Source organism: Sebastes umbrosus, chromosome 17 (genome assembly GCF_015220745.1).
Source record: "Sebastes umbrosus isolate fSebUmb1 chromosome 17, fSebUmb1.pri, whole genome shotgun sequence".
NCBI lineage: Eukaryota > Metazoa > Chordata > Actinopteri > Perciformes > Sebastidae > Sebastes > Sebastes umbrosus.
Genome location: NC_051285.1, coordinates 28028904 through 28046229, shown reverse-complemented (window position 1 = coordinate 28046229; position 17326 = coordinate 28028904). Strand labels below are relative to the sequence as shown.

General features: G+C 40.2%; 1 protein-coding gene across 24 annotated transcripts in view; it reads right to left on the bottom strand.

The window, feature by feature from the left end:
• The window catches only part of dlg2 (discs, large homolog 2 (Drosophila)), a 162331-nt gene extending 146496 nt beyond the window's left edge, over positions 1-15835 (bottom strand). For 19 of the 24 annotated variants that reach the window (XM_037749456.1, XM_037749458.1, XM_037749461.1 and 16 more), the window contains exons 1-2: positions 14577-15835; positions 12833-12966 (exon numbers count right to left, since the gene is read on the bottom strand). In XM_037749456.1, the coding sequence (XP_037605384.1) occupies positions 12833-12966; positions 14577-14593 (151 nt within the window). In that variant the 5' untranslated portion in view covers positions 14594-15835. Of the gene's footprint in view, positions 1-12832; positions 12967-14573 lie in introns of all 24 variants that reach the window. The other 5 variants (XM_037749471.1, XM_037749478.1, XM_037749483.1 and 2 more) reach the window with 3 other exon arrangements.
• Between the last annotated feature and the right edge of the window lie 1491 nt (positions 15836-17326).

Here is a 17326-nt window from a genome sequence, read left to right as displayed (position 1 = left end):
ACATACATACATACATACATACATTGGTTATCAGCTGGAAAAAAGGATTTTTAACTTTCACATTGCCATAATTGATAACTCAAAGTGAAAAGCTCACGACAGGCTGAGTGGTATGTTGTGATTAGATTACAGCTAAGGGGAGTGTTGTTAGGGAAAAGGTATTAGTGACGTATATTGTGAGATTTTGGCGCCATTTGTCTGCTCAAAAATACTTGATTAAATTTTGTATTGGAATATGTGATGATGTGTCGGATGTGTGGAGATTATTTATTGCGCATTTCAAAGCAGCTGTCTTCTAAATGTTCACACGAGGCTTGATGCTTCATAGATTTCCATGTCTGGGACGATGTAAATCTGTCAAATCAAAACAATACTCTTTACATCTATATTACAGATTTGTTTCCTCACTCAGATGCATGTAATACACACCAGGCTTCATAAACATTTCACATGCAAAACAGCCACTGTGTTGGTGGGACAGGATTTGTCTAATGATAACATAACTCATTACAAATCTCTCTCTCTCTCTCCCCACAAGATGGCAGCCATGATCATCTAAATCAGTAACAACCACTGTTGCATTCAGGGACACTGAGAAACTGAAAAATACTGGAAAGAGCAGCTTTGAAATTTACAATACAATGCTCACATAAAAATCATTAAAATGTTACTCTGTATTTGCAGACGGTAGTCCAGGCAGTATAAAAGTGATGTGTGATGTAGAGGTGTGTTAAAGAATGTGCGTTGTTGTTGTTGTTGTTAAGCCTCCGTTGACGGAGAGTAGTAAATAATGTTGTGCCCTGATCTTAACAACTGCTCCAACAGATGATCTATTTGATCTTAAGCTCTAGAGGAGTCTTGTAATCCATTAAGTACAACATGAAACCCTTAAACCCTATCAGTGACACTTGTGACCTTTGACCTGGCTTGGAACAGTACGAGTCATACTAAATAAATCACATATAAAATGTGCCAATTACGCCGCCATATTAAAGGGATTCACAGCAATGATTTATAACTTCTCTATAATCTATAATGGGCTCCCCTCCTTATTAATATGATGAAATATTTGCTATTTAATTGGCACATTTCATATGTAACTTAGTATGACTTGCAAATATATATTTGGTTGGGACCAAGACAAAAAGTTATATGTTGTTGCCTTTAGTTTTGTGACTGCCCGTTGTGTTGTCCCATCTTACCTGAGGAGTTATCGGGCCATACCTCCTCGTTTCAATACAGAATCCTAAATAAGGTGGCAGCTAGCTGGAGAAGATCACGAGATAACAACCCACTCGCTGTTGGATATATTGTATGTTATTTCCAGTCGGCTAAATATCACAATATAAAACATGTTTTTTTAAAAGTACAAACGTAGGAAGATAGCAGGTACTACTAGCCCATCTTTTGAAAGGTACTGTTTGTAACTTCTTACACGTAGAAATCAGGTCTGTGTGCCATGCACGCTCGCATGTGGCTACGCTGTTCCAACACAAACTACACAGAGGTACCAAAACCGCAAAGTTATATCTAGTGAAGCCCGTCTGTTAAACAGTGTCAACTCTTCCTGCTCCAGCCCCTCGACCGTGGTCAGAAGACACAGGTGAGACCATAACCCTGGTCTCCAGGGCCGGAGTCGATGCTGCTCTGCTCCTCTGCCTGCCTTCACTCACACACCGCGCTCGTTCTCACTTGCTCCACCTCTCACGTGCATGCGCGCACACTACACACTGCAGACGACGGGAGTCTGAAGCATGACAACACAGTATCAGCGCTGATTCATGGAGAGACCTTCGTCTGGTCAGCTAACATTACTGCCAAGCAGCTGAAATATAGAGTGATATTGTGCTTTTAACTGACGTGTATCGCCTCGCTGTTTTGAGCGATGCTCGTCCATGTCTATGTAGAGCGAACACAAGCGCGAGCAACAGGACGCTGATTTTCGTTGACTTGACGGCCACATCTGTCGCTGTTAACAAGCATTTCTGATTCTTACTTAGAGTCGCTTTAAGTGGTTATGTCTGGTTACGTGTCCAGTCTGATTTGGAGCAGGCTGATATGTACGTGGTTTGTTTACATGACGTAACAGACGTGCAGATTTAACAGATTCAGTGTGGACAGAGAGCGTCACGATGCTACACGATACCTACAAGCGCGATAGTCGGACGCTCCCATCCATTTAGGATACGGTGTGATACATCTGTTGCTAGGCGACAAAAAAAATCTGAGTGCAGTGAATGGAGGCAGCACATGGAGGATTTGAGATGTAAGACACTTTCATCAAGAGTTGTGAGGTTAATGACATCAAGATGAGTCATCTTTATAGTTCTAGCTGATTGCTGGGACGTGTTATTGATCTTAAGTGAGGAAGCACTGATAGTTTGCATCAATTTTTTTTTTCTGTGAAAAAAAGTAGCAAAGTCATTACATGACCTTGTAGAATGCAACTCAGGAGGCATTAGTGCGTACGTATTAGTAGTAAGTTTGGCCTGTGGGGTGTTCCTCCACGGTGCCCTTTTGATTACCTTTAACTAATGCTATGCAATTTCATCTATAACATTTAAGAATTATTAGTGCACTATTAATCCAGACTGCAATAAGACAACACATGTCAGAAATAATGATGGTCAAGTAGATACAGGATACAGGATCAAAAAAGAGGAATACCATGGGGAATAGTTAACTGTGTGGTCGCTACATCTCACTTACTTTTTAATTGAGCAAGGGGCAAAACACAGGGTAGGACAAAAGCACAACACACCTCAGTTTGAACTATCTTACACATATTGATTGATGAGGAAAAATCCTCGCACACGTGCTGATGCACATACGTGTTACCACGGTTATCAAATTATCTTGCACTAACATATCGCAGATAGAGATCTCTGTCAACGGTAGATAATGATGGATAACAGTAGTTTATCTTTTGAATCCATGCTAAAATCACATATCTAATATCATGCAGCACTGCGGGAAGGTCTGCTCTGCTTTCACACCACAAATGAACCACAATATGATTGGAGCCAGACCAAAGCCACCTGAAAACACCATAACGGTTAGGTGTGAGAGCACAATTCATGTAAATACAATGCAAAAAAAGGAGTCACCAAACTTGAAGGACAAGAACTAGAACAGGTATCGGTACTGAATTTGTACCCAGAGGATTGATTTTCGTCGATTACAAGCAAGACGCTCTCTTTGCTGGAAGGATGTAAAATCCCTTCTGTTGGTCGCTGGCTTAAAGAGTTGCTGCATGCCTTGTCCTTGATAAAGTAACCTACACAATGAAAACGAAATCAGCCAAACTTCATGAGGTTTGGATTCCATAATCTTACATTTTTGGAGAATTGTGAACTTGGTGAAGCTTTGGAAACTTAAAGGGGATAGATCCTTAAGGAATGCCGATGTTTAGTAACTCTTATGTATATCTTGTCCAGTATATCTTCTCACTGTTTTCAATAACTACATGTTTATAAAAAGCATCAGTACTGAACAGACATTTTTTTTTTGTCAGTCTGCCTGGGAAAGATTCAATTAACACTGAGAGTAGATTAAAGAAAATGAAGCCTCCCAGGAGAAGATGTCTCTCAGACAGCAGAGCAGAGACACACACACACATCCTATTAAAAGGACCGACCAGCCTTGTTCATCAGACAATGACAGATAGAGCTCATTAAAAATCTTTGTGGAGCACATTGGTAGACAACGGTTATGACATCAGGACCCCTACGAATCCCACCTGAGCTTCCAAATTCAATCAGGTGAGCACATGTGTCACTGTAGCGCGTTACAGGTGGACTGTGATGCAGACGAGATACTCAGTTCTAATGAAGTAAGTATAGTCATCATGCATAAGAGCTTAGCTACTGCAAAACCCAGCTTTACAAACATGCACACCACAAAATGACCAAACACACGGCAGCCTTTATATAACATCCAATATCCTAAAATGCTAAACTCTACTAAAGTAAGCCAGGCTGCACACAAAGCAGTCATCATTAACATCTCCTTCACGCAGTTTTACAGCACAGCTTTGAGAACATATGCTTCACTATGAGGTCAACCTACCGCGAAGTATTTAGTGCCAAAATATGCACTGCTGCTCATGTAAAGGAACAGTTGATATACTGAGTGGAAACGCCAAACATCAGGGACTTCAGTGTTTATATCAAACCGATTGTAAAACACAGAGAAACAGTAGCATCAGGCATAAGACTGATATTATAAATACCGCCTCGTCGTCTTGACTGAACATTGATTGCTGAATAATTATATGGTAATTTCCAGAGTCAGCTGATACCAATCAAAATCAATGCGATGCTTGAGTTCTGTAAATATTGCAACTTAAAGTGTACCATCATCTACGCACAGCTTCAAAGTTTTAGATTCTGACCTTTAATCATAGCATTTACATCAATATGATTTGGGAAATAGCAGAGCCGTTGTGCCAAAATGACTGTCTTCACATTGCACCATCACATGGTGAATCTGAGTGAGTCCTTTCAAGTCCTTGGCCCAGCCCCTAAAGGTAAAGTACTTTTTAAACTTTTCATAATACATATTACGCTGCAACACTGCCAAGACTATCCGCCAACAGACAACATAAATCCAAAGTGCAAATCAACTCAAAGCAGATAACACACATGATGAATTTGTTTGCATTTTAATCTCACCATAGGTCAAATTCTCAAGCACATTTTAACTTGGACAGCTTATTGTCCAATGTTTTCCTCCATATCTCAATATGATGATCGGGTATCGGGTCCGATACTGTGCTCATGTACTCGTACTCGCAAAACGGCTCCGATACCACTTTACGACAGCGTGATGTTAACCTGTCGTCACCATCTTTCGGGTCCTATCGCACGCACTCACGCTCCACCACCCTGACGGTGAGGGCGAGACGGGCCGGTGATCCCACCTCAGCCGGCGCGCGCCAGCCCTCACTTTGCCACGGGGTTTTGCTTGCACCCTCTGACTCGCGCGTCCGTTAGACTCCTTGGTCCATGTTTCGGGTTGGTCGCAGACATCGCCGCAGACCCCTGGTGCCATTTACATGGGCCGGGCCCCGCATTGGGGGCACGACACGGTTTGGGCGCACTAAGGACAGTCCGCCCCGGTGACACTTTGTCCACGGAGTTTCACTGAAAGCAAGTTACATATTGTCACCTGGAAGCTGCTGTTAAGGGTTTTGCTCAAGGGCACCTCAGTGCTGGTGACTGTATAAGTGTGAGTGAATCTGTGTTATCAGAACCAACACACATTTCAAACCAATTCATTAAAATGGGCCCACATTGATATTGATATTCATATCAAAGTGTGCATGCATGTATATGTTGCAATTTAGTTAAAAAGACAATAACGGCATCCTCATTTTCAGGATTGAGAATTAAGAATCTGTTGGGAAAACATTAGCAACCTTGAAAAGCACTTTGACTCAAAGGAAGTACGAAGCTTGTTCAGCTGGAAGCACATCAGTAAGTCCTTCAACTGTGCAGATGAGTGATTGAGTAGTGGGGATGATGAATGGGTTAATCCACACACGGATCCACTCTGCAGTGATGGGGTTTAGCTAGGGCGCCCACGCCACTGACCAGATTAGACAGCACCTAATGCTTTGTAAGATGATTACATCTATTTCAGGAGGCATTTATGCCATCGCAGAGTTGTAACCGTGTTTGATTGCATCGCATGGACCTATTGTTCCTCATCTTCACCGCCAAAGGAATTGGTGAGACATTAAGGGTCCATCTTTATTGAGTGAGTAGTAATGAGTGTGTATAACAACTCTGCATGCACACTAACAAAGTGTAATGCAGTGATCAAGAAAAAAACAAACAAGAAGCCATGAAAATGGAGTTGTGTCCAGTTCTAGACAATTACAAACGTTCAGCAAACACTTGTCTGCTTCTAGACAATGTAATACATCCTGATGAGAACTAATGGTCTCTGATGAATGAATGACATTAGTTAACTATAAGTGGCTCGCTCTATATCGGTCAACGACGACCAATAACCATTATTACTTTGTAATGACGGCTTGTTGTTGGAACATTTTTCATGCGCAACATTATGAGTGAAAGATATGAGCGTGTTCCTGGAGAACATCTGTTGCAGGATATTATGTAAGCAATCAAACGTAGGGAAAAGATTATAAAATGTAATCCACACATTAAATGAAAAAAACGACTCCTAATGGAGTTTGTCCACACAGTTAATATTTGTTATCAAGAAAACAGTTATTTTTGGATTGTCACCCTGATTTTAAAAAGAAAAGGAACAGACAGGGAAGCTGAAGAGATATACAATTACATTAACAGAAAAAATCAACTGTTAATATATTCAGGCCTTTGTTTGTTTGGGGTTTTGTAAGTGTTACCAGAATCTGTGTACCAACAGCTTCCCCAGCATAGATGCATAGAAATACACTGACACAGTTAACACAGAGAACCAGCAGAGACAGCTGACGAAGGTGTGACAATCATTTCACCGCTGCTAGAAGGGAGAGGAGTCTATAAACTAGTTGTGACAGACAACCAGGAATAGCTGAGAGCAATATGGGAACCAGACTCCAGGACTAGTCTGGTTAGCACTGGTGTTATTCATTTTATGTAACCAGTAGGGGTGTAGGCAAATATCAAAAATATAGAATATCGGGACATTATGTTTTGTGATACTGTATCGATTTTTAACTAATAGTTTACATGCAAAGATGAACTCGGTCAACACTTGATTTCATTATGTGCCCTCTCAAAGTAGTGCTATGATGAAGGATGTTACAGGAACTGTTATAAATGCAAAATGCAGAGCCTACTGTTCAGATTGCATAAAAAAGTTAACATTTTATTTCACTCAGATTTTATGCATATGGTGGTGTTCTTTTTACGAGGACAGTTTTCCTAAAATTAGATTTTTAAAAATCGCTAATTCCGCTAACAGTATCGCAATATATCACACTATATTGAATCGTATCCCCTGTTATCATGATACGTATCGTATCGTCAGATTCTCGCCGATACACAGCCCTAGTAACCAGCCACATGGAAGAATCAAGGAAACCCCGGGCTGCCGCGTTCTGACTACGATATCAGGGTTTAAGAGAGGAGGCCAGCGAGCAGGGCGGTAGGTTAGGTTCAGAGAGAGGCGGTAGGTTTGAGGTTCCTTTAGTATCATCTTCTCTACTGCTGTGTGGAAACTAAAGCAGTTGTGGGAGACATCACTTCTCATGTGAATCTTGTTTTTGGTGATGCCAACATGTTTGACTATATTTCCCTGCTGTGGGTTGACGGGGATGTAGATGAAAAGATGGGAAAAGCAATGGTTGTTTGTATGTGGAGGTATGTTGTTGACCGTGTTTAATAAAGGTCGTTTAATAGAAGTCCATATATGTACTTGATTTGTATCTTTTGTAAGACACTTTTACAGACAAGAAATGCAAATAGCACAAATATCAATCATTTGTTTTGGTTACAGAAGAAAATGAACGCTTTCCCTGAGAAACGTGAGAGAATAGTGATCTTAATTCTTACAAAAAAAACAAACATCAATTCTCATTTTATCAAGAATTGTGCCGCCGTAGTAGACAAGCTTATTTTTTGTTATGAAAATATGGACACATAACATGATATTAGTGACCCATTTTTAAAGATTTCCATTTTCAGTAGGAAACCAATGAGCTATGGGCTGTCAGAAAGGATTGAGACACAAATTAACATCTTGTTGGTCATGTACATGCAGGATTATTGTAATGATAAAACATACAAATGCAATTAGAGTATACGGTAAGAATGCACACCAATAGCTCTGGGTTATGTGTGGACGGCCTGGTTCACACTACACAAGCTTCCACTTTTTTTTGATCTACCGACAAAAACCCAAATCGGCGTTGGCTCGGTGCTCGATGCATGGCAGACGCATTCCAGACATCTAGCATGCTAAATATGTGGACCTGTCGGGGAGTCTGTCAGGGAGCCACAGCCAATGAGAGCGCGAGAAACGAGTGTTTTCGCAGCAAAACGTAGTTTGGAAACCTGATCGGGAAATCCTCACGGTGACAGATCTTGTAGTGTGTGACCCCCCCCCCTGCTGCTGGTCAGATCATGTAGTGTGAACACCACGACGACTTCAAGACTCCCAATTACAAGGCGGCAAGTTGTGTAGTGTGATACACTATGCAGGGATCTGACGACTTTGAAAGTCATGTATTGTGACCTTGGTTATAGGTGAGCGCATGCAAAGTGGAGCCACTGTTTGGCGCACGTTACCCCCTTCATCACACCCATCCTGACCATCGCACACAGCCCAGCACAGAACAACGAGACTTCCTCACTGAAACAGTGACACAGTCTGCATCTTGGGTTACACAGGCGGCGGATCACTGCTGGACTGTCCTACTTCTGTGTCACTTCTGCCAAGTATCTCAGCTGATACTTCAGTCCCAGCTGCAATGTTTGCTGCAGTGTTTCAACCTCAAGAGTGGCTGTTAGGGTGAGAGGTTAGTCAGCCTCCAACTCATCACTCATCAGTGACAGGAGGCAACAAAATAAGCCAGATTTATGCAACTATAAGACTGATAGCCAGGGTCTTTCATTAACTTTTTATCTGCCACTTCTGAAATCCATGCGCTAAATGGAGGAGTCATTCAATGTTCAATATATTTTACACAAAAAATATTGCATGCATGGTAAATTCCAGTGTTTGAATTACACCGTAGCTTCTGGGGAGCCCTATTATCCAGGGGTCTGAGGGTACTGTACGTTGTTATTGACATCTATAGTGGTTACCTGCATAAAAACACACAAATGATTAGGAAATAAATGATTGCATTTTTAAATTAAATATGTGCTTTGATAAAAAAATATATATATATTGTAGTTTTAATTATGTAATTAAAGGAATCATTCCTTAGGATTTCCAAAGAATCAGACGACTAGGAGCCGACTGTCGATTCCCCTCTCTAGTGTTGTCTCTGTCCAACAAAGTGGCGGACGGCCTGACGATTTTACCTGCCACTGCCAACAATTTACCCAACGGGTGGTGGGTGCTAATTTCAGATCCTGCTGATAGCATGCAGACTGTTTACAAAACAAGACAATGCCATTTCAGTGAAAATGCATTTTGAAACTGTCACAAGAAAAAGGAACATGGTAAAAAAGTATCTAAGCTTCACTGTATATTAGAAATATTTCAACTTGAAGCAGCTGGACTCTGTGCCGATAGCTTTACAAAGATCTGTAGTCAGAGAATGTACAGTATGGTTTGTCCAACACGCTGGGATACGCCTGATTCTCCAACGTCCCTCAAGTCTCAGTCACTAGTGCACTTAAGGTTTACTGTAAGAAATGATAAACCTTCACAGAGGAAGGTGGTCAAAGCCTTTAAGTGGTGTGGAGATCATGAGGTCGACCCACAGCGCCTGAACAGAACCTTATAGCTTGACCACTGTCTACATGTGCACTCTAAAATCAGGCCTGTAATACAGCACATTAAGAACAGGGCACCTTGTAGTCCAGCAAGCTATTGTTGTTCAATCATAGCCTGTATATAAGAAGTGGACGTAGTCACCGTGACTTCACCCGTTGGTTTGTGGACTACGGTTTTGAAGCCGGCATTTTATCCGTCATCATCTTGATCTTTTGCAACCAGAAATGACGAGAGAGGGTGGAGCAACCGAACGCTGAATGAGATGTTTTTAGGCGACCAAAACGTTTCAATTAACCATCATGAAGTGAAAACACACCGTGAAAAAGGTTTAAAGTTGTAAGACAAAAACACGGACAACTCCCTGACCGGACAACGGCGTGGTCGCAACCTGTCAATCACACGGGAGCCACGCCCTAAAGCATCCCCTGCTTTATGGTCTGTTTGACTCTAAATGGGACCATAATTTACTAAATGAACATCATGCTGTATTGAAGAAGACTTGAAACTAGCGATCGAGACCATAATCTCATGTTTACAATGTTTACTGAGGTAATAAATCAAGGTAGAAGTAGGCTCATTTTCTCATAGACTTCTATACAACCAGAGGAGTCGCCCCCTGCTGGCTGTTAGAAAGAATGCAAGTTTAAGGCACTTCAGCATTAGCTTCACTTTTCAGACCCGGAGGTTGCCCACTGGGTTCAATACGTAAAGCAAAATGGAAGATCATAACTATAACATTACCACAACAACTAAATACGAGGGATCACGTGAATGAGGCACTGGGCGGCCCCACAAATGAAAGGAACATCATCAATTCTACAGCAGATTTTAGAATAAGTTCCATTCATTCAAACTAGTTCCACGTTAGTTCGTACGAGCTTGAAAAAGTGACAGTCCTACTGTATTCGTTAGTGTACAGTACTAATGTCATATACACAGTATCCAGCGCTGCATTTAGCTTTGAGCATTGAATTTGCAGTACAAGCTAACAAGATCACAGGAATGAAATATCCTGGCATAGAAAATATAAATATAAAAATGACACCTAAAATAGTGTGAATGTGAATGGTGTGAACCCAAAATAAATTCTGGTAAACACTGAATGCCACACATGAGTAAGCCAGACAGCTGCTAGCCTACATATTATGTAAACGTAATGCCAAACACGTTCAGTTGACCTCTGTCAGGGATAAATGGATCTATGAAAGCCAGAGTCTCTTATAATATATTAAAATGTAAAAAAAATATATATATTTTTTCATTAGTTTTATTTAATTTGCACGGATGAGTACCCCTCACTGATCAATCGAAATAACATAGAAGATTTAATGCAACTCGGTTTTAACTTTTTACTGGTGTATTTATATGTAGGCTAGTACTGTACTGTACTTTTATTTTAAACACATTGAGGTGTTTTAGAGGACATTTCTTTAGGTGCCAGTGACACAAAACAACCAAATAAGAATCACTGATCATCTTGTCAGTCTGACGAGAGAGCCAGGTTAAATCCAGGTGTTAGGCTATACATTTATTAGAGTGGAAGCTTACCTTTGGAGTGCTACTGTCAACAACATAAAGTTACATTAATCTGGTTGTCATTGCCACTGCTATGCAATAATCTCTTACAGGCCATTTGTACAATAGGTCACATTTTTCATGGGTGCAAACCAACTGAACTGTAGAAGGCATCTCGCAAAAATCACAATTCTGTACACATCTAAACCAGTTAAAGTTGGACCATTTACACAGCCGAGTGTCCAGAGCACACAGGCGGCTGAAAATCTCCAAACCACGCCACACGAGGGAACCTACGTAAGGGAACCGGAGAAAACAACATTGTGTTTTAGCAACGCTAGAACGCTATTCTTGGTAACGTGACATCATATCCGTTCCGTATCCTTCAACCGAAACAAACCGCCACGGGCCAAAACGAGGAAGCAGAAAACGGTGGACGCTCCACGTGGATACGACCGGCACCCTCACATGTTAAATCCAGCGTGGTAAACACTACACATGCAGTAAAGTATGGAAACACTTTGGGTTTCACACATTACGGGAAAAGCAGAGCTAGACATCACGGCTAAAGCTGCATGCTAACTATGTTATGGTGTGTGTTTGAGTCGGCCGTCGCTCTCATCTCCGTGGTCAAATGGGCCGACGCTACAATTGTAGAGCACCCATATACTGACATTCATGTTAAATGCATTCAAAAGGCCCCGATGGAGCTGACCATGGATGGATAAAGAGAACGGAGCTGACGGGAGAGCTAGAGACAAAGTGAGCAGAAGTATAAGCGTGTGACTACGTCTGGTTTTCAAAATAAGGTGTTAACAAAGGGAACTGTATAAAATACATATATGAAAATAAGATTGATTGGATTATAAGTATAAAACATTACATGTTCCTTATAAATTAAAAAGAAAATACCACTACTTTGCAAGGGAAATGTCTTTATTCTTTGATTTTTGGGTTGCTGGAAATTTTTTTATAAATAATTCCTGATGATGATACTGATATATTTGACTTCAGGACATCTCTGACTGCTGAAAATCAAACATTCTTACTGTATTAATTCAAATATTTTCCAAAGTAAAAGTCCCTAGAAGTGTTTGATTCAACTTTTTCCCTTCTAGTGTTAAAAAAGTTAACAAAAATCAAATCAAAATAAAACGACAGGACAACAAGGACAACAGAGGGGTTTAGCCGGGGGGGAGGTGAAATTACAGGTAGTTACATCTTCACATGAGAGGTAACTTCGATCATATAGGACACGGCAGTCCTTACATGGAGGGAGCTGGTTGGCAAACACCTCCTTACGGACAGCGGGGGGGAGCAGGATATCACGTTTCCACCCGGGGTCAGTCACTGCAGATGACTCCATAATGAACAGTGTATAGAGTTACACCCCGTCACTCAACGACAGACTGCACGACGGAGCAATGTTCTGAGGTAAGGTACGATCCGATCACAGTCACTGATTGCTATTAAAATTCTGAATATATTCGACAAAGGTTAAAATCTGTTGAATCTGCTAAAAACAAAATGAAGACGTACAAATGAATACACCCCCGACTCTGATTCCAGCATCGCTGAAGCAGGTTGTCTGCACATGTACCTAGAGACCTGCGCGGTGTCAAGACTGTATTGATCAACATTAGGAAGACTGCAGTCATGATGTGTTTTCATTGTTTAGTCACTGTGATTATAAACATCTATCTGCTTATTGTTTATTTCAAAATAAACAGATTATTAGAAGGTTTGTTGAGCTGGTACAGAGCCAGTCACGTGTACCTTTAGTACGTTAAAAATGTGACACTGATTTGGAATTCTTTTGTTTTTTTCTGAAAGCCGCCACAATATGAACTTGACAGCAGCTGCTGGATGGATCGGTGGTGCTTCTCTGACTTACCGAGAAGAGCTTCAAACAGGTTGCTTTTGAAAATCCCCATCACTCTCATAATGGCAGTTTTGAGCTGCTGCTCCTCCGGCTTCCTCAGTTTAGTGCAGTACTCCTCCAAAAGCCCCAGGGCTCGAGCTGTGTCTGCAGAGGAGGAGGGCAGATAACATAAAAAATACTTTATTTCAATCATCATTTACATACATGAAATATGACCTCTGCTTTTAACCCAACCTGTAAGCATTAGGAGCAGTGGGCTGCTGTGGAGCATCCGGGGAGCAACTCGGGGTTCAGTGTGACACTTTGACATGCGGACGGGAGGAACCGGGCATCCAACTACCAACCTTGTGATATATATACTACCACCTTGTCATGAAGGAGGCTAACTGACGCTCCAAACGTGCGCTACATTTTGGTGTTGAAAATGGGTTTTATGGGTACTACCCCTTATAGACATGCCCACTTTATGATAATCACATGCAGTTTTGGGGCAAGTCATAGTCAAGTCAGCACACTGACACACTGACAGCTGTTGTTGCCTGTTATATATATATATATATATATATATATATATTTATAAATAAAATATATGATGACAAATTTAGGCCACAAAAAAGTACATCAGAGCAGAGTCTGTAAATATAGAGATGAGTACGCTGAGTGTAGGTGGGTTTACCCTCCTCTACAGCTGCACACCTTGCTGCACAAACAACCCCACTCACATCTTATCAGAAAAGGAGAGATGATACACAACATATGGTCAAACATATGTGATAGTCGACCATGTCATTCCATTCAAAACCATGGGCATGAATGTGCTGCTATAAAACAGCCTCCACTCTTTAAGGCTTTGCTCCCATTCAGCCACGAGAGCATCACTGAGGTCCAACAGTAAAGACCTGGCTCGCAATATTGTTCCAGTTCATCCCAAAGAGTGTTGCATGGGGGGTTTAGGTCAGGGCTCTGTGCAGGCTAGTCAAGTACTTCCACAGTCAGTATACTACAAAAAGCATGTCTTTATGGAGCTGGTTTTGTGCCGGGGTCATTGTCATGTTGTCATACAGTAAAGGAAGGAGCCCTGGTGTCTATCTGTGTGGAGTAATACCCACACACCTTTGGTCATATAGTCTTATGTACTGTATATTCTGAGGTTACTATAAACTGTTGACCGATGCAGTGTTGGTGATGTGACAGTATCCTTATCATTCACATTTAGTATTTACAGGGTGTGATGAGAGCTGGAGGAGCAAATGGCCTCATTACCTTTGGCACACAGGGCGTGAATTATCCTAATGTTGGACATATTTTGCATTTCAGATTTTTGGAATATATTGTGGTATGAACCCAGGATGTGTCCTAATCAAACCAAAAAAAACAAACACATAGATATCACACTCATAAAAGAAATGGTAGACATATCAGTACTCTAATGCCGAGTTGTCTCAGACAACAGTCATGTCCGAAATGTGGGACACTGAGACGTCTGTTAAAAGGCCTAAAAATCAATTAATGTAGGAAACACTCAAGGTTCAATGTGCAATGCTCCCATGATTGCTGGCTTCTATGCAGATGTTACACGGAGAATCAAACAAACAATAAGACTATATAAATAATAATAAATAAAGACTGTAATAGATTTGAAGCATTTAGGCATATTAGAAAGAACTTAAATGTCAATAGTTTGTATTGACCTACACCCACTGGAGCTTGTCCCACATTAGTGTCCCACTTTACGGCGTATACAGGAACTCACCTTTTTTTTCTGATAGGCATGGCTGACTCCGTGTAAACTTGACTCTCACTAAGGCTTCCAGTTCAGTCTTGTCAATGCATGGTCCAAAAAAGTTCTTCCTTTGGTGGGATGACAGGAAACAGGAAGGGGTTTGACAACTTGAGAACTTAAAGAGGGTGGCGATGGCGGGTGGCGGTGGCTGTCTGTGTCCAGGTAGAAAAGGATGAATTCCCACAGACTGGATTTTAGCACAATGAAAAAATGTGATCCCAGGTGTCTCTGTCTGTCTCAGATGACAGTACCAGCATTAATCCACAGATAAGATCCCTCGTTAGCAATGCCTCATCCACTTGTATCTACTGTGTGTGTGTGTGTGTGTGTGTGTGCAGTAACTCAAGGGTCCTTGGTGTAAGAACACATTCTGCACATGAGGTTGTGTTTTACTTCTGTCTGGGTCCACTTAAGTAAACCTCCTCTGGTTGAAGAGCTGGCCCACAGTCCTGCCTTGTCATGACTGATTCACTGCTGGTCCAATAAGACAGGACTGAAGACACACCAAGTCCTCACAGTCGGATGAAGAAGAGCTGGTTCAGTGTCCCCATGGTGAGGAAGAGGAGGAGGAGTGCTGGCCTGGGTTAACTCCATCCACAGTGGCACCCAGTCGGTGTAGTAGTGTGCCAGTCCTCCTGGGTCTGGTCCACATCATTTATCCCACCTGACAGTGCACACACCTAAAGTTTCTTACACCTGCTTTACAAGACAGAACAGGTGATGAAAGGCTCCACCAGAGAGGCTTCATTAAAGCCAAGTTTAAAAAGAAATGAAGGGTTTAGCTAACACAGAGTTTCTGGGTGCAGGTTCAGACTTATGGAGGGACTACTGTGCACCCCATCATGAGATGAAATTTAAAAATTTTAAATTTAAAAAACAATATCCAAGTTGCAACTACAGGTAAATAAGAAAACATGCATGTTGTTCATTAGTCAGCTAGCATTCAGGCTAAATCAGATGAGATGCATCCCCAGTGCAGCTCCTGGCTGCTGAAGGAAAATACCTGCCTGCCAACTGTGGTGGGAGAAAACGCATGGCTCTCAAACGACTCCATGTATGCTCATAGTCCATAAAATGGTGAGTGTGCATCTGCAGGACATTTCCTCTGAGAAGAAGACAGCACTGTCCTGGAGCTGCCACATCTCTTTATTCTGTAACCATGTAGTCTAGTGTGCAGCAGCAGCAGCAGCAGCAGCAGCAGCAGCGGTAGAGGCAGCCATATGAACTGACAGCATCACCAACAGTTTTAAGTGCCAGGAACAAAGCTGGCAGCAAAGAGAAGCACCACTTCCGTTTTCTGCTTTCAGTTGTGAATGATACATCTCACAGCTTTGAAACAGTTGTCTCTATTTTTTCCATTTATATGTTTAATAATATAATGTAATTACAATAGTTTATAAACCAATTTTTAAGTAATTGAGCTTAGAAACAAACACAATAAGTAAATAATTAGTTTTTTATAAAATAAATTAATAATAATAATAATAATAATAATAATAAATTACATTAATAAATAAGTTAATAATTAAAAAGTGGGCTACAATTATAAAATAATAAACTATCAGTACAGTATAGAATTGTTTATATTTTTTTCCATTTATATGTTTAATAATATAGTGTAATTACAATAGTTTATAAACAAATTTCCATGTAATTGAGCTTAGAAACAAACACAATAAGTACACAGTAGAAAACAACGTCAAATAAAAAAAATAGAATGAAATAAATAAATTTAAAAAATGATAATAATAAAGTATTCTTTAAAATGTCGAGTATAGAATTGTCTATTACTTTCCATTTATATGTTTAATAATATATAATGAAGAGACAAACTGTGAGTTAAATTAGTAAAGTCAGTGTAGTGAGAATGAGATTTTTTAAACATGACCATCTCTGCTAAAAAGTGGGCAACAAATATATACAAGTATACTTGCAGTATAAAAACAATTATATTTAAGTATAATTTTGATTAAGTATATCTCTGATAATACAAAGTAAACGCCCCATATTTTATTTTGAAGGCAGAGTCGTCTTGCTTTACGGCACAAAGCTTAGAGCTTGACGCAGCTGTTTAACTTACCTTAGCAACGCAGAGGCTGGTCGCTGGTTAGCTGCTTCCAGGCTTGATTGACAGGACGCGACAGCCAATCAGAGAGCAGGATTTCTTGTCGCATCAGGGCGGATCAACCAATGAGAGAGCTTTAGACCTGTGCGAAGGTAAGAGTCGAGATATTGCTGCTTTAAAGGTACTCTAGGAAATATTATAATTCTGTTAAGTCTTATTCATTTTCTGACTTCCCTGACTGGGTACTGTTTTACTATGGTTATTATTATTTATTTTATTTATTTTATTTATTTTATTTATTTATTTTATTATTATTTTTTATGATTTGTTATGATTTTTATTATTATTATTATTATTATTATTATTATTATTACTATTATTATTATTATTATTATCATTATCATTATTATTAATATTCATATTAATATTATTATTATGATTTGTATTATTGTTATTAATAATCATAATAATCATAATAATAATAATATTAGTAGTAGTAGTAGTAGTAGTAGTAGTACCCTTATAAAAAAAAAAGTTTGTTCAAGTGTGCTATTATTATACTTCTTTTAAACTTAAAGTATACTTTCAGTTTATGTACTTATCAGATATATACTTACCAAAAGTATACTTGGCTTATACTGACAGGTATACAGAAAAG